Raw genomic sequence first — 24,579 nt, forward strand, 5'->3', positions numbered from 1 at the left:
ATTAATTCCTGCCTTCATAATTTATTGATAAATACAGTTTAGAAAAGACATGATATATAATGTACAGTATTAACAATTTATATATTGGATGATAAAGTTAGTTTGATTGTTTAAAGGTTACAAAACCAGTGACTAACCATATGTGACATGTTAGATCAGATAATATGTGTGTTTTAAAGGAGATCTTTTCCTTTTTCACCTGTTACTAGGAGGTGAAATTCTGAAATCCATTTCAGTAACTTCTTGCCATGCTAATTTTAGAGCTGTGCACTTGTTTACATAAGGAGGTACTTATAAAAACACAATACATTCCGGTGTATGTCTGATTTCCTTGATTCTTGGTGATTCATTTCTAAACCAGGAACTTGGAAAGCCAAAAAATACAATAAGTGGACTTTTTTTCAGACTTCCAGCAATTTGTTCACTTTCCAGGAAGAAGGGTGTATTTTTTTCTCATTTTCACAAGTAATGCAGAATCATTTAGATTTAGAAAAATGGCAAATCATGATACTGCTGAAGTGCACGATCCCTAGTGCACAGCGCCTTCAAGAGAATTAGGTTTCCTGTGAAAACTTTCCTCAGAAGTTCTCTTTGTTGAAGTAAAACTTGGTTTTCCGTGGATCCACTTCTGAGTATTTCACACATTTCTTCTCCAGGTCCTTCGCTAAGGCTTGCGGGCCACACAAGAAAGTTCCAACCACAGACCTGTGCATATTTATAGTTTAGTGTTGGGGTAATTTTGAGTGTCACATGCGGGAATCGATAACATCATGAAAAGTTTTTGAAACTTACGAAGGGTTCTCTTGCCTAACTTGTTCAAATTCTTTATCCCAGTTCGGTCGGCCATAACTAGTCTTCTGTTTTAGACCGGTGATGATATCTGTATCTTTATCGAAATGCACCATTGCATGGTTTACCTGTAAATGCAAGATTAGAGTTTCAGTGATGCATTCCTCATATTTCAGATTAGGTCAACATGCTTTTCAGATCACAGTGGGCTTATTACACGTACATGACTCTGGTCCCATCCGGTGAGGTAGAGTTTATATGTGAGGAAGTCCCTCATTCCTCGTTCCTCCATTTCTTTCTCAAGGACCTGTAGGAGATCTGCAAACCACTCAAAGGCGTATGTCTCTCTACACAGCCAGTAGAAGTAAATCTAAACACAAAAGTCAGAAACTGAGTTTCAAGAATCCTGGTCTTTGTTATCTAGGACATGAAGGCAACCTTTGTAATATCACAGAAACAACTACAACAAAAGTGATTGTGCTTGACCTTTGCACCTAACTTCCTTATTTTTGTCCAACATGATCTTACCCTCTTTGTCCGTAGTTTGGGGTCAGAGTCTTTAAACTTGTACCAGATGGACTTCAGGATAGAGGCAAATGGGGTCACTCCAATTCCAGCACCCACCAACATGCTGACCTCGTAATCAAATACATCCTCACTCGCAGTTCCAAAAGGGCCATCCACAGCCATCCTGAAGCAAAAAAAAATATATATATTTTCATGATATATTACCGCTCCTGTGTGTAATTTTCCATATAATGAAAAATTACTATTTTTGCAGCGATGCCATAAAAGAAACATTTTGGGTTCCCAAAGAACTTTTAAGTGTCTTAAAATAGTATTTTATCTTCATGTGAAGAATATTTTAATAATAAAGAGCCTTTTGTGGAATGGAAAGATTCCATGGATGTTAAAGGTTCTTCATAGAACCATAAATGCCAATGAAGAACCCGCATTTCACTGAAAGGTTCTTTGGAAACCCCAATAGTTTAATAGTTTAACTACTGTGAAAACCTCCTTTTTGGAACCTTTGTTTTTAGAGAATAAGTAAAATGAGTACATACTTAGGCCCTTGACCACCCTCTGGTAGGTTTTCGACCATCTTGATAAGATCTTCAGTCCAGTCTCCGACTGAGCGGATGTGTACACTAAAGAAGTCCTCTTCTGGGGCTGATGTCATGGTAAATGGATGCCACTCAAGCTGAGAGATGGCTGGACAATTGAGGAACACATACTGACCGACTGCCATCTTGAATCCAGGCTTCACCAGCTGTAGTTCCAACACCTTGGATGGGCGGATTACAATCTAAAATGCAAGAATGGAAACAGTTTGTCATCACAGAACACCTGTACTAGGGTTCAGATGAGCAACACAGTCCATGAAGACTCACCTTCCTATAACTGACAGGCTGCATGTAGCGAATGAAACGAAGCAGCCGCTCACATAGATAAATTATCATTGGTCCAATTACCCACATCCAGGTCTGCAACAGAGGATTCAGGCAATTGAAATCAGTAAGCTCCCAATTAAATCTATGCAACTGTAAATGTGACATCTTTTACCTGAGGAAACCCTCCTGCAAACTGTGGAATTGGACATTCAGGATTTTTCCCCCAGTTCTCTGGCTGATCTTCGCAGAAGGAAGTATTGTGAGGTGGATCGGTCACTTGCTGACTTCGCACAATGCGTCTGGACAGAAACCAAAAAGCATGTTAATAATCTTAATAATCTACTACAAATCAGTTATTTTTTTTTAACTGGGCTCACCCAGTTAATAGATCTTACCCTGCACCATGGAAAACTAAGCCAGCAAAGAAAATGATGAAAAGGTGATGCGTGTACCAAAAGACCTCATAATAGCTTCTGCGAATGACTTCCATTGATGAAGTGATCATCAGGATGAGGGCAAGAGTTATGACGACTCCTGTGAGACCCGCAATAGTGGTGAATACGAGAAGCGTTGGAGTCTGGAGTACAAGGACACAAGATTATAACAGGCATATCATACCACATAAGCAATACAGTATGAAGCTCAACTGTAAACTACCACTCAAGTTTGTGGCAAGATTTGTTTATGCTAGCCAAGGCAGCGTTTGTTTAATCCAAAATTCTGTAAAATATCTCAATAAAAATGCTTTGTTTTAATATATTAGAAAAAGTCATTTATTCCTGTGATGCAATGCTGAATTTACTCCAGTCTTCAGTGTCACACGATCCTTCAGAAATCATTTTAATATGCTGATTTATTACAGTTGAAAACTGTTTTAACTGCTTAATATTTTTGTAGAAACACAATACTGTTTACAGGATTCTTTGAAGAATAGGTTCAAAAGAACAGTATTTATCTGAAATACAAATCTTTTGTAACATTATATGTGTATTTAATGTCTCTTTTGATCAATTTAATAAAACCTTGCAGAACAAAAGTATTAATTTAATGTAACCACACTCACTTATCCTAAACTTTTGAATGGTAGTGTATATAAAATCAAAACTGACTGATTGAAAATTATAGGAAAGTGTGAAAATAAAACACATGAAAAGTTCAGTGCCTCACCGTAGAATTGGAGCGAACGGGATTTAGGTAAGTGGTTTTTAATTCACTGGAGTCATCAAGCATGGACAGATTACCAGCGAGAGGCCCGTATTGACCTTGGAAACTGTTTGTGTACCACTCCGCATTAAGCAAATGAGCGACAGTGTGAACCGCTGCATTAAAGAAAGAGTTCATATGGTCAAAATCAGATATATGTAAGAACACTTACAACTTAAAACAATTCTAATGATTGTTTACTTGCAGATATATTCTATAACTCAGGTCAATCCAGGAATGTTTAGCAAATCATTAGTCAGAAAATGTATGTTTTGTATGATATATATATTTATGCAGACGCCCTTGAGTACCTTCAGGTTAAAGACTCTTGCTCTAACCCATTCCTTTTTTTAGCTTTTTCTATTAGAATTATGATTTCTGGTTCTTACAAAATCAAAACTTGGTTAATGTTTATCCAGATTTGCCCAAGAAGAATAACAGTAACTGCAAGGCTAGGGTTATCAGAGATAAAATACTTCGCCTACGGCTCAAACAGCGAATGAGTAAGTTTCAAAAAGTATACAAAGTATCCTATTGCATCACGGCATGCAAGTGTGAATGTCCACAATAGCTATCACACATGTGAGCCCTTTCCTGTAAAACATACTGTATCATCAGGAGTAAGCCTAACCTACTTTGATATGCTCAAACAACAAAAAACTTGTTGTTTACCTGTCATAAGGGCAATCATGTAAGCAACCAACTTATGGAAAGTCAGATTTTTGTCCAGCTGTTTCCTCATTGTACGGCCACAGCACTGAGACATGGACAGGAGAGCAAATATTTACAAAGGTTCACATATACTCTCTCAGACACAAAGGTGCAAGTGTGCAGCAACTCACTATGAAGGAGCCACGGAGCAGAGATAGCAGGTTTCGACACACTGGCAACAGTATCAGCATGCAGTTGAAGTTAAGTACAGCAGCTGGAGCTCTGGCCCAAGGTAATGCAGACTGAAAGAAACAGTATTACATTCACTTTCACTACATTTACTCTGCTCATCTCTCTTTTTACTACATCAAAACTAACTTTGGATGTCATAAAATACAACATCTCCTTTCTTTAGTGTCCTCTTTTATCTTAGACAATGCTTTGCAAAGTGTTTACATGTTTTTTATTCCATAACTTACCCCTAAAAGTTCACGAGTGTACTCAAATTGAGGTCCCTGGTCATAGAATAAGTAGTAGTAGACAAACAGAAAGATGTTGATGCCCATCCACACCACCTACAAATACACAGACAGGTCAATATAAGAATAATGGACAAATATGACTTATTTTAACTCAAGTTTTATAGCGAAGTGTATTAGTTCATTTGAATTAACGTAAATAGTCAGAAAAAGAATGTCTCTTACCAAGATGAAGGCGCTGAGCCCGTGATTGATAATCCAGTTGCCCATCTTCTCTCTCTAGCGCTGCCTAAATGAATGAACACTCCTCGCAGATAAGCGCTATATTTCTCACCTGTCCTGTTCGTGACCCGCCCTCTACTGGAAATGTGATTTTGTTGAAGAAATTCCCAAGAGGAAGCGACCTTAACGAGCTTAATGAGGCCGTAGAAAAGCGCGTCTATGTATGTTTTCCTGGAAACTATTACATGAACAAGGGCTTGGCCGTTTCGACAGTCAACCAGTTTTCCCAGTTCAAGTAAAACTGAGCCACTAAGCCATTAACTGTTTGACGTTCATTTAAATTTAATGACAATTAAGCACACGCAAGAAATAAAATAAAATAAAATAAAATAATAATTTTATATTTAGATTTTAGAACTTATATAAAGTAAAACACCATTTGTATTATTTATTTATAATAATAATAATATGATTTGTATGTATCACATGTATGTATAAATAATATAGAATGTAAATAATACGTTTTTTTTTTTTTTTTTTTGGAGTTTGAGCACATTTTCCTTCCAAATTACTTTTACGTACTTTTCATTATGCTTTATTAGGCTACTATAGCCAATTTAGTATGATAAAAACCTCTTAATACTATGTTTTTTTATATTTAAAGCAGCAAGAAAGGCCCTTATGTATAAATATTTGACCATTTTAATAATGTTTTTTTAAATAACCAATACATTTTTATGTTTAAGAATTTTTTTATACTAAACTTTGAATAAAGATGATTCTCAACTGTTATAGCAGAATGATTTGGTATACCATACCATATTTTTTATGCTAAATGTGCGTAAAATGTCCATAAAAGGGTTCTCCCATTAATGTATCTATAAACTGTATCTTATTTGCATATTTATGTTTTTTTGCAACATAAAATAAAATATATCAATTTATGCAATTTTTTTTTGTGTGTGATTTTTGGTGTTTTTTATTTTTATTTATTTACCTCAAAATGTACCATATTTTTATGTAAAATCTGCTTTTTTATTTTATATTTAAATTTTCTTTTACTTCAGTAAAAAAATAAAAATAAATTCCAGTAAGTTCAGACCTCCAAAACCTAAAAATTTGGTGACTTTGGTGACATCTTGTGGCTTATGGTGGTATAAAAATATCAAACTATAAAAAATATCAATAGCTACTAGTTAGCTGTAGGTTTTTTTTTTTTTTTTTTTGTGGGTTGTGTGGGTGTGGGTGGGAGAGAGAGAGAGAGAGAGAGAAAGCGAGAGATTGTTTGACACATTGAGAATGTTGCATAGGTTCACCCATTCATGTTGGATTTATTGGACAAATTAAAAAAAAATGCTTTGAATTACAGTATTTCCCATTCATTTCCTATGGGAGAAATTTAGGAGTTTTTTTTTTTTCTACCACTTAACTTTGTTGAATCAAGTCTAACTATTTTTATTTATTTTTGTGTGTGTGTGTGTTTAGGTGGCAATATTTTGTTAAATACGCTTATTTTTTTTACGTTATATTTAATATTTATTTTACTTCAGTAAAAAATATCATTGCAGTAAGTTGAGACAGCCAAAACCTAAAAAATTGGTGACTTTGGTGCCATCTGGTGACACATGATGGTATAAAAATATCAAACATTGAGCCCTACTTGCTTGGCTGCAGTACTCAATGGCTTTTTTGTGGGTCTGTGTGTGAGTGTTTGACACATTGAGAATGTTGTATAGGCTGAAACCCTAATTTCAGTGTATGTTTGATCTGCATTGTGTTGGATTTATAGATTTTTATTGGACAAAAAAAAAAAAAAAAAAAGCTTTGAATTTTGATATTTCCCATTCATTTCCTATGAGTACATTTTTGGGCACGAAGGATGATTGAGGGTTAAACACAGACACAGCAATCTACCAAGAGCAGCGCAAATTACTGCCTGCTTTAAGACATGCTTTTTTGGGTGTTAAATAATGGCGCGAATACCAGTAATTTGACGAGCGCAAACGTTAGTAAATCGCGGTGCATAATTCATTTTAATATTCTCCTCCCACAATTTTTGCGTCTAAAAAGGTTAAATCCAAATGCATATTCAAATAAAGCCAGTGTCCGAGCCTTTTCAGCGCTAATTATTTACTGCGCGTCTTTAGAAAATCCTAACAATACTATTTTAATGCCAAAAGACGGTTTGCGCTGGCACAAACTTAGGAAATCTGTCCCTTAGTATCCCTGGAAAGCCCTGAATGTGCTCTGTACAGTACATCTAGATTTAAAACTGTGCTCTGTATAGTCTCAGAGAAGTTCACTAAAATATAATGTCCTCATATGAGGACACAGGGTCTCAGGAGGTTATTGTCTTCCTTTTGATTTTAAATATGATGTTGGTTCTGAATAGGTTTCATGTGGTTCACCTTTAAATCTTTATATTAAGAGCCTAACACTTTGCTTTAGGTCAGAATCACGATTAGCAAGCACAATTCAGATATTTAAAGTGTCTTTATTCACATATCATTATCATTATTCAACTCAGTAGTGAAGAGAAACATAATTCAGGCAAAAATCACACACGCAAACATATTTTCATACAGAATAAACAAACAGAAATCTGTTTTTGCGGTGAAAAATGTAAAACATTAGTCAAAATTACAATCACACAATATTAAGGCATATGCAAGTTCAACTTCCAACATTAAGGAAGGCTCCCAAAATCTAAAGGTTTCAAAATGTTGAAGCAAACTTAAGAAAAGTTCAAAAGGCTCTTTGGCTTGAGTCACAGTTCCCTGCCAAAACTTTACCAGGTTCATTCCTCCAGAATTGGCATGATTCCCACACACCTGGCCCACAGACCGGCCACGCAGCTCTCTACTGAAAGCTGCCTTTGTGAATCATCACAGCATAACTCAACCGAGGGCATTCTTTGGGCTTCAATGGCCAACAAAAAGAAATAGGTCAGGGCTCTACAATTAATAAATGATGAGCTACCCTCTCCAATCCCACATAATAAGGTTATCATGCGCTACACCTTCTTTTTGAAGAACAGCTCCAAATGGCATTAAACACAAATTTCCTGACGCTTTTAGGACCATATAAAATCAATCGTTCCTTCACTAATTACAGTAGCTATAGCAAAGTTCATGATCTCAACGTAATACTCCTGAGTCAGGATATGTGCAAATACGCCTATGGCCCCAAACAGCGCTACATTAACATAACAGCAGATGCTTTTCATGCTGCCTCCATAATATCATCCACGATATCGGTTTCTCGATCTGTCAGGTGGTTTGTGAGATCAGGAGATGCATGTTCTTGAGGATCACGTGCATGGTTTTCAGGAGGCTGTGATTGCTTTTTCTTCCAGCAGCAAGAGCAACGTAGACAGTCCTCGACGTTGTAGTGAAAAAGTCTGCGGCACGGATGGCAGAACTGATGGAAGACCAGCATGAAGATTACAGCCAGGCCGTAGCACACGATAAGTTGCACCACCAGCAGTGGGGTGCATATGTATTCATAGAAGTCTGACTTGTAGTAGTACCACAATATCATGAGGGTCACATTCTCCATGAAGCGCAGGGTGTAGTAGATGGCCAAGCTTCTCCAGCGAGGCTGTTTCTCCACCAGGTCGTGGTCAGCCAGGTCCAGCTGCACAGCAGACCAGCAGAAAATATTGATGCAGGCGTAGAGAAACGTGACCATGCAGAGCACCACGGTAGTGCTGAGTTTACTAAAGTTCTTCTCTATGTTCTCAGGCAGTGATGCCTTCCTGGCCCAGAACTCAACCCATGGTTGGAAGAAGAAGATGAACAGGTTGCCCATGCCCACCAGGACCACCCAGAACCTGAGCGTTGTGCTGAAGAGCACCAAGGTAGTGATCCGTGTGGCGATCTCTAACCCTCGCCACAGGATCATGCACAGGTAGGCAGCAGGTTTCATTCGCACTTTGTAGTCATCATACTTGATCTGTATGGCCAGAACACTGCAAACTAAAGCTCCGTATACGATCGATATCATGGAAATGATCATCAGGGCAACTGTAAACACAAATGAAACATAAACTAACAATGAAAAATATGGTCACACTTTTTTTTTTTTAGTTTGCATTATAACTGATTAGTGGCATTATATAATTACTAAAAATGTACTGTTATTTCTATAGTAAGTACATGTAATGTGTAACAGGCTTGCTGCAGTAGTTAACACTTTAACTAGCATTATTTAATGGGATCTTTTTGTAAAGTGTTACCAATATTACATTTGGTAACTGGTAAAGAATTCAGACTTACGCCGTGTGGGAAGGACATATTTTTCCTGAATGGTGGCATAGAGTTGCAGAGTGAGCTGTGGAGTGGAGCCTAGGAAGGCCTGGATGACAGCTGTGCGTTTGAAGGCATTGCGGTGGACGGCTAGTTTGCGCTCTGAATGTCCGATCTCACATTCGAAGGCTGGGCCTAAGCCTCTGCCATGCTTTAGCTTGATCTTTCTTGAAATTGTAACATATGGTTCCTCATTTTTTCCCGCCTGACAGTAAACAACAAGAGCTTCAATGCACCTGAAAGGAAAAAGGACTGATTTTACTGTGGATGGAATAAATTTTGAGAAATATGGCATTGGAAACTGATTTATTAACAAAACAAAACCAAAAGAGAGTAATAAAACGTTTAATTCTAACAAGACTGACCAATTTGAGTAGACAAAGCAGACTTTCAGTACTCATACATTTCGTTTCCACAAGGTGGCAGCAAAATTTTAGAGCTCAAACCATTTTAAACCGGTATATCAGCTTACAGTTTTCTGAAATATGATAAGTGTGTAGTCGGTGCTTATTCTGGGTGAAAAATTCACAACAGTGGTGTTTGCATGTCCTGCATGAGCACATTTCACTTTTAATTTGAATAAAGCATTGCCTTTAAATTGCAATCAAATTGACTTTACCACATGATTGAACGTGTTTAACATTATTACAATCACGGAAAACAAGTCAACACTGCTGTAAACTATGTATTTTAAAAGAAATGAAGGATGCATTTAACTGATCAAATGTCACAGTAAAGGCATTTATAATATATAACAAAATAATTCTACTTCAAATAAATGCAGCTCTTGAAAAATTAAAATAATAAACAGCACAATTATGATAACAATATTACAAAAAAAAGTCATTTGATTTATGGTTTTGTAATTCTGTGGTGCTAATTATTGTTGTACTATTTATTTTCACATAGCATTAATATTTTGGTAAATATTCAGGTCAGGTAAATTTTTAAACTTTTATCATTAATTATGAAACTGGTTTTGTTAGTACAGATACGTTTTAGTACTAATTTTCCTTTTTTTCTTGTGCATTCTGGAACATTCAAGAACATTGTGAGACTAGTCATAAAAGACAAAAATCATCCAACATACACTTCTGAAGTGTGAGATGACTCACTTTTGGTAACTGTCTATGTTGAACTGTTGTTAGCTCTGTATTGTGCTGCATGTACCATGTGATTTTATACACAAGTAATGACACAGATTAGCTTGTATAAGTCGTCCACATATTTTTTTTTCATGAGCACACGATACACAAAAACTTCAAAAAGAAATATTAAAACTAAAAGCAAAACAAAATTTTTATAAAAATGTGTTTCACGGTGTAACAATAAGATAATGATAAGAAAACGAAGACCAGAGTAATGGCTGGTGAAAAATCAGCTTTGCCATCACAGGAATTAATTATATTTTTCAAATATATTCAAATAGAAAACAGTTATTTTACATATTAAAAATATTTCTGGTGAGTATAAACGATTCCTTAACAGTCAACTATGATTTGCACAAACAAAAATATTGTTATAAAGTGGTTTAGTTTTATTTTACAGGAAGAGCAAAGTTGGCACACCACAGCTACAAAAGTGGAAAAATATTTATTTATGTTCTCACCACGTCCACATGTTCATCGTTTTCTGATGAAGAGCCTGTAGGCTCGAAATGTCACCTGTGGTGAGAACATAAATATTTTTCTACTTTTGGAGCCGTGGTGTGCCAACTTTGCTCTTTCTAGCTGACATTGTTAGAGGTTGAGCACCCACACTGAGCTTTTGGCCTGCTGCTAGATGTGCACACTTTGATTGTAATCTTAGTTTTATTTTACCCAATCATTTACGCAATGCTTTCATGTATTTGTATAAATTCATTAAGTGTGGCTCACTAAATATGATCACAAAACATAACAGCTATATTCACCCAAAAATGAAAACTAGTAATTTTTTGTTTGATGGAACATAATAGAAGCTCTCCATACAACAGAAGACAATTGCAACCAAAACTGTTTGGTTACCAACATTTTTCAAAATATTATCTTTTGGGTTCCACAGAAGAAAAAATGTTGTACAGGTTTGAAGGTTGTACAGAGGGTGACTAAAAGATCCCTGAGTTTTGATTTGTGGGTGAACTATGTATTTCAAGGCAATTCACACTAATTGTGTAATTATAATGTGTGAGTTTATTACGTTTCTGTGTATGTGAATGGCAGTGGGCACTCCTACTCAAATCAAACCCTAGCCTTCACGCTAAATGAACATAAATGACTTCTGCACGTTTGTATCACAGCAAATGTCACCTCTTTTGCTTTGAAACGAGAAGGAATTCTTTGAGCAAGAATTTCAACACTTAGCTGCACAGCATGCAGAAGATGCTGTTCCAGTCTGCGTGAGTGGCCATGTTTATTCAAAAGCATGTAAATTAAGTCAACAACCCAAACATACATGCTTATAAAGTTGTATAAGAAACAGAAAATATACCAGTGTTTTGAATGTTTTTTACTTTAAAATCCATCCAGAGCACCTTAAAAGAATATAAAAACCTAGCTGTTTAAGGCTTGTTTCTATGGCATAATATGATGCACAACATCTACAAAGTATAATCTAATAAAGTGAGAGCAGTCTGCCATATTAGAACACATGGCCTGTGCTGCACAAAGAAACTAGAGCCTGCTATAAGGCTATTATCCAGAGCTTGGTAAAATGATTACTAAAGACAGTCTTTGGTTTCTGCACAGCAACCACAGGCCCTGTTAGTATATAAGGAGATGATGAAGGTGGCTATTTTGATCTGATATTTAATACTTGCCAATGGCTGATGCTTCTAGTCAAACATACAATGGGATTACTTTATCAGGATTCAACTTTTGTGTTTGCAGCCCAAATCTGGTAAACCACAAAACCCTAACAAATTTGACAAAACCATGTAGAACTGTATGCCAAATACCAACAGGAAAAAAACATTCCCGGAAATCCACAGTCACTTTAAAACAATAATTCTTCAATCGCTCTTCTCTCAAGAAATACAGTGAGATTAATGCTGTATAAACAGGAAGATCTGAGTTTAGTAAGATTAGACATTTCCTCTTCAAGAGAATTATTTTATAACCGTGTCAGATATTTATAGAGGTGACCCTGACCCTCATCTTTTCTTACAATCTACTGACTGCTTACTGACCTCGGCACAGCATACCAAAGAAGGACTAGTCCACAAATTGGACCTGCACACTGCATTCCTATTTCTCCTCTTTTTTGTTTGTTCATACTTGACAGTAAGAAGAGATACAGATGTTAATCACAGCTCAGTATTTTATAGAAATAAACTTAAAAACTTTGAATTTTTCTCTGAATTTCAAGTTGATTTGAAGCTACTGCAGATCTGAAGACTAAATCCCAAACCACATGCTATTTCTTTGGTAAGAAATTATAAGCAAATTCATTTTTAATATAAACAGCTTAGCACTTTGAGATGATAAGATGATTGTAAACATAAGTTTTAATTACAAACAAGCAAGAACCGAACACTGCTGGGAATATAAATCTGTTGTTTACATTAGTTGTAAGATTGACATTGATTTCTGCTGTACAGTCAACAGCGTTGAAGATATTTGAATACTGTATGACTATGACCTAGATAGTATCTGTCCTTCTGTGGCCTGCCACATATTCCTAGGTAACAGTATTAACAGAGTACAATAACTGACGGTAGACTGGGAAATGATGGTCGTTTTGTTTATATGTGTCACACCCTTAGATTTCAATTCCAAACAATAAGATTGAATCCTGCTGCAAACGTTTGGTTTTACTTTCACATATCTCCTAAACTCCCCAGACTCCACCTTAATAACCTGCAGAACATGTCAATGTTTGCTCAACAAGACTGAACACATTTTGAAAAATGGATGCCAGAAGCAAGGGGAGTACTGTATCTAAAATATTTTCTGGGAGACATCCAACATTTTCAGTAGTGGTTTGAACGCTGAAGATTCTTAAGAACACTGACTCATGTCATTTCATAATATACTGTAAGAGTATGTCTAAAGGTTCCAGCAGTTGTAGTTTTGTCATGTGACTTGACCTATTACTAAGCTTGTCTGGCATTTCGGAAGTGGAAACTTCTGGGGTAAATATCTACAGTACTTAAAAACTGAAAACTCGAAACTGCCATTTAGCAGTCAAAAGTGCGAATACATCAACTCATTCTTGATCATTACTTAAGTTTCGTGAATTTTCCCACATTTTAGGATAATAGTAAAGTTAGCAAATGATGAAATTATACAAATTGGTGGAAATTTAGTACTAACCAAAAGCAAAAAAACAACTACACCAACATACTTAAACTGAATCCTGGTGTAGGTCTAGTTATACTAGGTCCTTTTGGGTGCTTTTCTTTCACTGTTTGATTACCTCATTCATTAAAAAATTACTTAAAATGTAAAAAAAAAAAAAAAGCATAGGTACAATTTATATATTAGTTTGCCCTTTTTTAAATGGTACAATATAAATACACAGCCATTCAGGATTTTATTTGTATATTTTAAAATGTAATTTATTAATTTTAAGTTATTGAAAAGCTGACTTTTTAACAGCCCCCTCAAAATGTATTTTAATATGCTGATGTGGTGCTCAAGCAACATTTATTATTATTATCAGTGTTGAAAACAGTTGTGCTGCTTAATATTTTTCTAGAAACTGTGATACGTTTCATTCAGGATTCTTGATGAACAGAAAATTGAAAATATAAATGTTTTAACTGTTACTTTTGATCAGATTAATGCATCCCTGCAGAATAAATGTTTTTTGTTTCAAAAAAAAATTACTGACCCCAAAATTTTGAACACTAGCGTATATAGATACTATATACATATGAGGTCCAGACTACTGTTCCTGTACATACAAGAACAAAAAATTACTTATGGGAAGGCCAAATAATAATTTTATGTTTATATATTACTGTTTACATTTTAGCAATTTCATTAATTATTTGTGACCCTGGACCACAAAACCAGTCATAAGTAGCACGGGTATATTTGTACCAATAGCCAACAATACACTGTATGGGTCAAACTTACTAAATTTTCTTTTATGCCAAAAATCATTAGGATATTAAGTAAAGATCATGTCCCATGAAGATATCTTGTAAATTTCCTACCGTAAATATATCAAAACTTAATTTTTGATTAGTAATATGCATTGCCAAGAACTTCATTTGGACAATTTTAAAGGTGATTTTCTCAATATTTAGATTTTTTCACACCCACAGATTCCAGATTTTCAAATAGTTTTATCTCAGCCAACTATCCTAACAAACCATACATCAACGAAAAGCTTATCTATCTAGTTGTATAAATCTCAGTTTCACAGCTTATACTTCATATAACCTAGTGTGACAGCATGAACCCAGAACACACTGCCACAGAGGGTTAATGTGTGTTCAATGAACTATCTTTTATTCTTGGGTAATAGCGGTGGCAATGCTCAATAGCTTTTTTGTATCCCAGGCTGAAACTGACTTTTAAAACCTTAACCTACCATGATAAACATTCACACCACGTGTGGATAAAAATGCTTAAGTATGTTGGCCCTTATGTGTTTGTCAATATTGTGGTCATGTGATCATCAGGTGTCACCTCACTGACGCTCATACCTTATAATAGGCCCCATCTGAAGCAGATGCATGAAGAGCACAAGGGGTCGGTCTCTCCCCAAGTCCCGGTGCACGAACGTCAGCGTGAGCTGGGTCAGAACCGACGGAACCAGCATGAATGTAATAGTCAGCCCCATCCACACTACGTCGTCACTCTTATGGTACATGCTGCTGAGCACCGAGGCGCATATGATCTCCGCGCAGTACAGGGCGGTGGTCCACAGCACGCTGAAGGGTGGCTGGACTTTACCGTGGTTGATCACCATCACGACGCCGTTCTCAGTCGGGTTCGCGGCGGACTGCTGCGCCACCACCTCCGTGATGTCATGCTCGGTCGGCTTGTTGTTTTCCATCTTCTATCGTTACTTCTCGTGCGTTTTATATGGCTCGAGATTCATGCCACTGTTTGTGTAAAGTCATCGTCGGTGATTCGGATCTCAAATCAACCGTCTGCGCGGTGCATTTATATGAACTCGGCTCATATGCACACTGCCACATATGCAGTTCTGCGAAGGAAAGTCACATGAGTATGTAGTATGAAGTGAACTTCTGTGTTTTAAAGTATGCTACACGTACCCATTTAGATATTACGATGCCGCCAACGTCGATCAATTAAACCGTCTCCATTTCGCAGAGAGACTTTCAACGGAATTGTCTCCGATCCGAAAGCCCGATGTGTCCTGACATGTAGTGTCTCTGGCTGCTCTGCTGGAATCTCCCGGGTCCTAGTGCACAGCGATTGTGGTTAACCAAAGTTGATTCAGATTTGTGAACTATCTTTAGTAGGTCACTTTCCAGCAGCAGACAGCGAGATCGTGGTCTTCTTTGGCGCACGGCTCATCGCAGTGCAGGGGGCCAAGCCACTGCGCTCACGGCGACCCGAGTTCGATTCCCGTCTCGAGGTCCTATGCCGGTCCCGCTCCCCTCTCTCTAACCTTAACCAATATTTCCCTGTCATCTCTCCACTGTCCTGTCTAAATGATAAAGGAATAAAAAGCCCAAAAAATATAATTTAAAAATATCTATCTTTAGTAGGTCTGTTTTATATTCTGTAGGCCTATCTTCTTTTCACTCCAATTGAATGAGAGGGCAAACTGATGGCAGCAAACTGAATTTAAACTTGAATTTAATTTCTATGAAGATGGCAGTAGCCTATCCTTGAGACTTTAATATAAGCATTTTTTGGTTGTCTATATATTTGCATGAAATGCAAGGTCAGGGGACAGCAGAGAGGCTTCTAAATTTATGGACAAAGAGCTTACAACAAGAAGAAAGCAGTACAAATATAGCCGGCTGTTACATATTACTTAATTAATATATACATAAATATGTATATGTGCTGGAAGTGAAATGAATTTGCTTTAAAGCAAGTTTGAAATTAAAGTAGCCACACCACTGTCAGAAATGTATTTTTTTTTTAATAAACTGAACAATTTTCCTTCTTGAAACGATTTCAAACACATTATAACCTATATGAGGTGAACTGAATTGAATATATGAGGGCATTTTTTATCTTTAGAACTGCATATTTTCATTCTAACCTCATAAAACACACTTGTAAAAATATGTAATTAATAATATACAGTATTTTGCTCGTCTTGTATATCTTAATGCATTTTTTATGATCACCAGAGCTAAGATGATCATCAGTTCAACAACATCTGATGCTTTTCAAAATTGTAAGTATTTGTTTTTTATATAACCTATTGTACTGTTATACTATTAATCTAGACACTCTTTTTCTGTAATGTTCTTTAATAATCTTAATCATGCTAATACAAGATCAACTGTCCCTGAAACACAAGATAAAAATGTATAAAGCTTGAATGCCTTGATTTCTGCTTAAACCACAGTGCAAACAATGATTGCTTTTGTATACGTTAAGTTGTTCATGAGAAAATGGCTTTAGCTTGCCATTTGTCCACTTGTACATATATTTGTAAAGTCAAGGATGTCAATGGGTCTATGATCACAGGGGCCTTGAACTGAGAGTCCCACTGTGGCCTGACACCCCGAATCAAACTGCTGCAGGTGTGAAACTGATACACAGACTAACATTTGTTGCAGTGAACATTAGCAATACATTTAGAAATTAGAAATATCATCTCCTTATTGCAGCTTTGATGTTTTATACAAGTCATGATACATTGGTGTTGCTTTTGAAATACATTACACATGTGGTGTGTTTATTTTCACAATTGCAACTATGTACTTATGCCTGTATTTAGACATTACAATTCAAGAGAGAGCCTCCGAAGCATTTGGTGTCCCAGGGGCCTCACATGGCCATAAACCAGCCTTGTAAATACTCACATTGAAAACAGCCATTGCCTATGACAGCCACATAGTAAAACACTAACAATGGCTATTTGAAAGCACCTGCATCTTAGATTTTTTTTCAGTATAGAGATTTAGCATGTCAGTTGAATATCTTTACTACATGAGGAGAGACACAGCTGTTGCTCTGCATTATCATCCCCACAGACTGATTGTCCCAAACTGAACTAGCCATGATCAGTAAACAAATGCATATGGCCTTCTCTGACTCAGATCCACAGTTGTCAAGCTCTCAAATGCCCAGTGAATCATATAATGCAGTGATTAGTAAAATACATGAGCTTGTGGAATTCTTGGATCTTATATAATGTGGTATGTGCAGTTGTCCAGCCTGTGATTCATGGAATCGGATGTATTAAATGAGGCACTGTAAGGACGTGTCATGGGGTTGTGCCTGCACTCAAGGCTCCACATGAGTTTAGTCAGCAGATGAAGTAAGTGCCTGTCAGTAATTACTTAATCAGATCAGACTACAGAGAAGTAAAGAGGATGTTGCTTTTGTTTTGTTTTTGCCAGTTGCCACACATCCGGTTTTAAGTGGAAGAAACTACCTTCAGTAATTTGATCTTTCAGAGAATCACTCGAATTGATAGATGTGGATGCATGCCTAAAGCGTTTTGTAATTCAGTGGAAAAATGATTTTTTTTTTAAAGTTATATATAGATTATTGGAGTATAAGAAAATACTATTTCAGTCTTTTTACTTTCAAAATGAATGTTATTTCCTGTTTCTTTGTAATTATTTGTGGAATATACTAGCATCAAATTTGATTTCAGTGTAGATCCTAAAATGACTGAACAGAAAAACAAATGTCTTGAATTGGACCTCTGGTGGTCAAAAGTATGTCATACACCTCAGGAAACTCAATGCTGCAGATAATCAGACCCTGGACTCTATCAGATGTAAACACTGTGTTCTCAACTGTAATTCTAAAATTCTTGGAAAATGAAAAGCACCTGATAAAACAGGAAGTGATCGTAGCAGTTAATCTTTTCTAACGCCTGTGCCAAATATTTATTTATTCAAATGTAGTTGATTTAGATGAAGGTTGAGATTCAGCGCAGTCTGTGTACTGTGCTTAGAACAACCTTTGACTTGGAATCTTGTGACAGAGACAGACGCAGACTTTGATGTGGGTTGAGCCCAAAACTGCATGTTATTATCATAATTACATGACTACCTGACATGAAGTTAAGGTGCAGGAAAGACAGTCATGGTGTGGTCACTGAAGTTTGGTCTTATGCAGTAAAGCTCTTAAAATTCCTGTAAAATGTATAACTGACGCATTATGACTGACATTATGACATTATGTATAACTGACATTATGAACTGGCTCTGAAAAGTATTTGCTACACTTAAAAATGAATACATAAAACAAAATATGGTTAAGAAATCATTAAAAGAGCAAGAAAAGCAAGACATTGACTAAAATTATTACATTGACCAAAAATGACAATGGAATGGGTTGGTTACAGTAAGTAATTATTAAAAAAGAAAGAAAAGTAAAGTTAGATGGTTTCATTTTTTGCAAATGCCACTTGGTTTGGTATTTTATGTAATGCAAATATATTTAAATACTTTTTAAATACTGTGTGCTTTTGAAATTTAATGAAAAAAAATAATCAGGCTAAAAGACCATTCACACCAACAACAATAACTACATAACTATAACAATATTTATACTGGTGTCTTATAATATGACTCTGTTTATTAGTTGTCTAGTACCTTATATGCCTAAGCTCTTTATAATCGGGTGGATTCTGATTAGCTGTCAGTATTTTTCTCATTCATCAACAGGAAAAAAAAAATAATTCTGAAAGTGATTCCAATGATGTAGCTATCATTATAACTTTGGAATGAATTAAAACTTTATAACTGTCATTATCGTTATTGTTCTTGGTGTGAATGGGCCTTAACAAGTAATAGTTTTCTGAAGTGTTAAAATCAGCATGAAAGTTGAGATCATCTTTTCTGCCCTATTGTGACATATACTGTATACGGCTTCACAAACAAGAAAAAATGTAGGGCAGAACTTGATTTTGTCCATCAGGAGTTAATTGGGTCGTTGTTGTCTGCTAATTGCTGTGATCTCATATGAGTGACAGGTAGCTGGACAGGATGGATTATTGGCCAGCTTTTGTTCCATTGATGCACACGTCATCAGAAAAGAGATGTTACAAGGGGAAGGGGAAGTTAGTGTTTTTGCTTAAAGATTAAGAGATCACATGAATGAAAACAATAGGGATGTGCACAGATAAATTATTTACAATACTGTAGCATTACATAAAAATAAGAATTGTCTACTCTGTGAATAAGCAGAAGCAATAGTCTTCTGAAGATGGAGATTTCAGAAGCACGTACAAGTGAGCCTGCATCACTTGGATTATTTATCTGCAAGTGGCATGTAAACAACAGGATGACGTCACACTATAATGCTCTACACAGTAATATGCTTTAGACTGAGTAGTAGATAAAATGTTTCTCATTTAACTCAAATCAGATGTCTATGGACTTATTACTAAAATCTAAGTATTTTTAGGATGTTTGCATATATTAAGCTTATAATAAGCTGGCAGATGTCTACATTTAGCCCAGTTAAACCATGCAGAATGGCAGCCGTCACCTGTCTTCCATATGATTGGTTGTTAGGATGTGATGGCGTTCCTTCTAAGCTCCTCCCACATGAGGTGATAGGATTAGAGAAATAAGTAAAGCCTGATTAGTTTTTAGCAGACTTGTGCAAAATGTCTCTGGAGAGACAAACAAAAACGCATGGAGTCTGATATACTACTGTGAGTAATATTTTTTTTATTGACTGTACATAAACTCTATATATGTGATATGATGTGCTGTATTATGTCTCTGCATATGTCTGTATGCTCATTAATGCTGTTTATGATCACATGTGATTGTGCAGAGGAGTACACCGAATATTATAGTGATCTCCAAACACTCTGAAACTTACAGTTTACAGTCTGTATTTAATAATCCACACTAACATGTTGATGCTTTGTATCTGTAGTCAAATATGCAGTTTAGAACTTACAGTAGTTGCATCCTTAATTATGTGTAAGGTGTCAGTTGGAAAGTTTTATGTAGAAAAAAATGTTTAAACGTATTTTAAATTTACAAACATAGAGAGTGTTTGCACGGTGGGCTACAGCACACATGCTGCTTGGATAAAGGGGTCAGGTGTTCAAAACGAGAACAGTATAATTGACTCAGACTACTTTTTAAAGGCTTACTGTACTGAACAGATGTACAGGGATGGACCAAGCACTAAAATAGACAACAGTACTACAACTCAGACACCTGTAAATGTAATTAGACTACTATGTGTCTGCATTGGATAGGAAGCTGCTATCTGAATATGAGCAGGTTATTCTGCTAGTACTATAATAGCCTAATCAGCTCTTTTGCAGTGTTTTGATCTCTTAAAGCCATGACAGCTAAAGGCTGATTCTTAAAAAGAAGGCTAGAGGTTTTGTTTTGTATTGTTTTGTTATAATATAAAGTGTTTATTTTTTAATTTTTAATTTTTGTTTTGCTGTTTTCAATGCACCTATATTTGGTTGTAAAATTAAGAGTTTATAAACTTTTATTGTATTAGCTGTATTGTATTTTATTGTTTTAGCTGTATTGTCTTGTTTTGTTTGGCTGTAAAATGAAATATGTCTATAAAGGTAAATGTTTAAAAAATATTACAAATATTTGAAGTGTTTTTAAATTTAAATGTTACATGTAAATATGAATAAAATCATAAAAACAAAATAATGTTTGTTTTAAATTATAAATAAAATACTCAAAAACAAAGTGAGGATGGCTCTTTCTCAAAACTGATCCTATATTTGACCGTTTTTTTGTATTTGCTTTTCAGGCATTACAGGTGTTTAGGGGATGGTGTGGGTGTCAGAAACTCAAGTAAATAACGAATCCTTAATGCTTAAGGTTAATGCCTGTGCGAGACACAACAGCTGGGGTTTACATGTATTCTAAGGCCATGAGCACAAATGAGTGAGTATCCCTGTTATCTGCTCTCAGGTATGAGTTAAGGAGACGATGGTGCTCTCCCTGGTGCTCTCCTCCTCAGGTCAACATGTTCAACCTCATAAGCAATTGCTGCAGCTGGGTCTCCAAACTCCAGCAACCACTGAGGTACCTATACAATTCCATCTGATTTTTTTTGTTGTTGCTGATCAGAAGGGGTCAGCCTATTATCAATAAATGGCACATATTCAATAACCCTGTTTGAAAATTTTCTAGGAAATCACGGTTCTCGTGGTTGGTTTGGACAAGGCCGGAAAAACATCTTGTGTCAGAGGGATGTTGAGAGGTAATTTGAATAAATGTTAAAGTACATCAGTGAGAGGTTTGCTAAATTGACTGCAATTTGTTGAGTTTTAATGTTATGATACTTTGTTAGTGCCCCCTGGAGATATAGGTCCCACTCATGGATGTGTCCGCACTGAATTAAGGGTGGAGAACTACTTGGTTAACATACTGGATATGGGAGGGGCTCCTGAGGTTCGGGGATCTTGGAGAGAACATTACGGTGAAGCTCACGGCATCATCTTTGTGGTGGATTCCAGTGACAGACAACAAATGAAAGAGGTCAAAGAAGCTCTGGTGGACTTACTAAAGCATCCAAGAGTAGCAGGAAAACCTCTTCTTGTGTAAGATAGCCCTGTTTACAACTGCTATTATTAAATCATCTTTCTGATGAAAATATGTCTTCTTATAAATCATATAATATTATTAAAATGATTTTCTCTGACAATGCTCCAAACTATTCAGTTTTAAAATCAATGTAAAATTCACTTACAAATAGCAGTACTATCTTCAGTGTGTCTAACTATTAGAATTTTGCCTGCAATTCAACTTATTTTGGCCATCTCTATCTATATCTCATAACAGGCTGGCAAATAAACAGGACAAAATAAATGCTCTGCTGGGAAATGAACTCATTGAAATTCTCTCTCTAGAGAGGCTGGTCAACCAGAGCCGTTCACTTTGTCACATCGTGAGTACTGTGAAACAATATTCAAAACATAAGATAAACCTCTAGGAACTGACAATATGCCAGGTTAATGTTTATGGCAACATTCTGACCGGTTAGCAGTAGCTTTATTACAGTGTATTTTAAGCAGTTTGTTCTTAATCTACAGGAGCCATGTTCTGCCTCATTGGACCTGCGTCGCTGGTCAGACAGAAAGACTCTGCGAGGGCTCAGATGGCTACTGCGAGCCGTGTGCCTGGACTACCCTGACCTCTGTGCCCGTGTGATGAGAGATGGGAGGCGAGCAATAGGGCCAGAAGAAAAAGAGAGGAGAGCAAAAATAGAGAAAAGCCAGAACAAATCTAAAGAGGAAAAGTAAGGGATGTGTTTATATAAGATAATATGTATTTACACTACCATTCAAAAGTTTGTTAGAGAAATCTCTTATGCTCACGAAGGCTAAATTTATTTGATCAAAAATACAGTAAAACAGTAATATCATTGCACTTTAAAATAACTATTTCTATTTTATTTCAAATATAATTCTTGTGACGGCAAATCTGAATTTTGGGCAGCCATTACTTTACTACAATTTTTAGTGCAACATGATCCTTCAGAATTCATTCTGATATGCTGATTTGATGTTCAAGAAACATTTATTTATTTATTTTTATCAATGTTGAAAACAGTTGTGTTGCTTTTTTACATTTTTTATAGCCTACTATAAATAAGAATAGAAAGCTCAAAAGAAGAGCATCTATTTAAAATAGATTTTGTTTTTGTAACAACGTAGAAGTCTTTACTATAACATTTTATTATTCATTCTTTCTGAATAATAAGAAAAAATTCTAACTGGCCCAAACATTTGCATACATCATATTATCTCATCTCAACGCAACTCATCTTGTCTTGCAGAACACGTACGAGCAAAACCGATATCCGTCAAGAACAGCACAATGAAACTGTGAGGAAAAATGGGACTCTGCAACCAATCAAAAATATTTTAAATAAGGTTAAATATCTTTATCATGGATTTTTTAACAAAAATGTACTGTTGTTTAATTGACTTCACTTATTTATTTACTCTTTGGCATTGTAGGAGGACTGTTTAAAAAAGAAACTAAGCAAAAAGAAGAAGGTGAAGGTTAAAATTAAGAAGGAGAGTCCAGGCAGAGGAGTAAATGAAGACGAGGTGGAGGAGACAGAAGGAAATGAAGCAGAACAGGACCACAACAGCCAGAAAGATAAAGCCAGCAGTGCATTACTGCCTCCCAAACGAAGGAAAATGAAACGCAAAGCCAAAGTAAAAGAAGAGAACTCGGGTCTACAAGAGTCCCCCAACAGCGAGGTGTCCAGACCCTCTAGAGGTATTGAAAATTAAGTGTCAATAAAACTGAAATACTGCATCCTATTTCCTTTCATGCTTTTAAATTATTTATTCACAGGAAAAGGGGAAAGAATGAGAAAAAAGAAGACCGTTAAAGTAAAACGAAAGAACAAGATAAACACAGAGGAAGTTCCAGCAGCTTATGCACAGCCTGTTGATCTTTCAACTACTTTCGGTAAGAATCAGTGACCTCTATAACACTATTCATTTTGATCATGGCTGCTCTTGGGGTGAATTTAGGCCTTGTGGGAGGAATTTTAAAAACAATTGTATATAAACTTTATATTTATTGGCAATAATCGTTCTACATTGATATTAGAACAATAAAACAAACCAAAGCATTTGCTCAACACAGACAGCCCTGATCTGTAGAAAAATAGGAGACTATTTTAAGCATTTAATTTGCCTGTTTCCTAATAGACCTTTACCGAAAAGCAATTTTGGCTCTCAAAGCCCGACAGGAACAGGACATGGCTTCGGGATAGTTATGAAAAAGAAGAATGAAGAAATGGAAGACTTGGATGGATGGATGACATGCTGAACCATTTTACCCAAACAGAAGTCTGCTATCAATGTCAGCAAACAGAAGTTACTGTTTTGTAATGGCTAGATTGTCATCGTCAATACCTTTGTAAATGTATACTTTGTATTGTAATTGTATTGATTATTGAGAAAGAATTATACTAAAAATGGGACATTCATTCAGAACAGTCTGTCCTGAAAAAAGACTGATAGTGTCCTAAAAGACTTTTGTATTATAACTTACATAATCTAAGACGGCATATGATGAATCAGTCTGATAGATAATCAAGAGGGTTTATCATTAAGTATATTACATTCACTGTATTTATCCTTGAGTCTGTTTTTACAGGTTTGAATAAGAAAATGCCTACTTTTTTTTTTGTTGTTAAATTTGAGTCATTTTTACCTTTTTTAAAAATATATAAATCCCTTTCTTTTTAGCCAATTTATACTTCTTTGTGTGTGTGTGTGATGGTTTTATATGGAGAAAAAAAATGCATGATGGGATAAGTATTACTCAAAATGATTGTCCCTGATGTTTTTCAACCAAATAAATAAACAAACTCCTGATCAAAACACTGCGTTATTGTAATTTATACTACGGGGCCGTTGAATGCTTGAATCTGATTGGCTGACGAACGTTCTGAGATGCGCAATTAT

General features: G+C 35.9%; 3 protein-coding genes across 6 annotated transcripts; 1 reads left to right on the top strand and 2 right to left on the bottom strand.

Moving 5' to 3' along the window:
- Positions 1-15: 15 nt before the first annotated feature.
- On the bottom strand, positions 16-5,006 carry nox1 (NADPH oxidase 1). Its single transcript, XM_019080561.2, has 13 exons — positions 4,739-5,006; positions 4,514-4,609; positions 4,226-4,336; positions 4,056-4,140; positions 3,348-3,499; positions 2,576-2,757; positions 2,353-2,479; positions 2,181-2,273; positions 1,854-2,095; positions 1,318-1,480; positions 1,013-1,159; positions 793-917; positions 16-705 (listed from the first exon to the last, which is right to left on the bottom strand). The coding sequence occupies exons 1-13, from the start codon at positions 4,781-4,783 to the stop codon at positions 579-581; spliced, it is 1,695 nt and encodes a 564-aa protein (XP_018936106.1). The 5' UTR covers positions 4,784-5,006; the 3' UTR covers positions 16-578.
- Positions 5,007-7,209: 2,203 nt separating this feature from the next.
- xkrx (XK related X-linked) lies at positions 7,210-15,611 on the bottom strand. Of its 2 annotated transcripts, XM_019080560.2 has the most exons (4): positions 15,254-15,609; positions 14,678-15,183; positions 9,013-9,278; positions 7,210-8,760 (listed from the first exon to the last, which is right to left on the bottom strand). In XM_019080560.2, the coding sequence occupies exons 2-4, from the start codon at positions 15,028-15,030 to the stop codon at positions 7,958-7,960; spliced, it is 1,422 nt and encodes a 473-aa protein (XP_018936105.1). In that variant the 5' UTR covers positions 15,031-15,183; positions 15,254-15,609; the 3' UTR covers positions 7,210-7,957. The 2 variants fall into 2 exon arrangements, with proteins under 2 accessions (XP_018936105.1, XP_042594188.1); XM_042738254.1 differs by having other exon boundaries at positions 14,678-15,611.
- arl13a (ADP-ribosylation factor-like 13A) lies at positions 14,706-23,886 on the top strand. Of its 3 annotated transcripts, XM_019080558.2 has the most exons (11): positions 14,706-14,838; positions 16,310-16,356; positions 21,056-21,169; positions 21,278-21,347; positions 21,438-21,687; positions 21,929-22,034; positions 22,180-22,385; positions 22,926-23,022; positions 23,110-23,377; positions 23,456-23,572; positions 23,818-23,886. In XM_019080558.2, exons 3-11 carry the CDS (start codon positions 21,074-21,076, stop codon positions 23,880-23,882), a joined length of 1,275 nt encoding a protein of 424 aa, XP_018936103.2. In that variant the 5' UTR covers positions 14,706-14,838; positions 16,310-16,356; positions 21,056-21,073; the 3' UTR covers positions 23,883-23,886. The 3 variants fall into 3 exon arrangements, with proteins under 3 accessions (XP_018936103.2, XP_042594189.1, XP_018936104.2); XM_042738255.1 differs by lacking the exons at positions 14,706-14,838; positions 16,310-16,356 and adding an exon at positions 19,772-19,806 and having other exon boundaries at positions 21,277-21,347; XM_019080559.2 differs by lacking the exons at positions 14,706-14,838; positions 16,310-16,356 and adding an exon at positions 20,894-20,935.
- The last annotated feature ends 693 nt before the right edge of the window (positions 23,887-24,579 follow it).

The sequence above is a fragment of the Cyprinus carpio genome, chromosome B14 (genome assembly GCF_018340385.1).
Source record: "Cyprinus carpio isolate SPL01 chromosome B14, ASM1834038v1, whole genome shotgun sequence".
NCBI classification, from domain to species: Eukaryota; Metazoa; Chordata; class Actinopteri; order Cypriniformes; family Cyprinidae; genus Cyprinus; species Cyprinus carpio.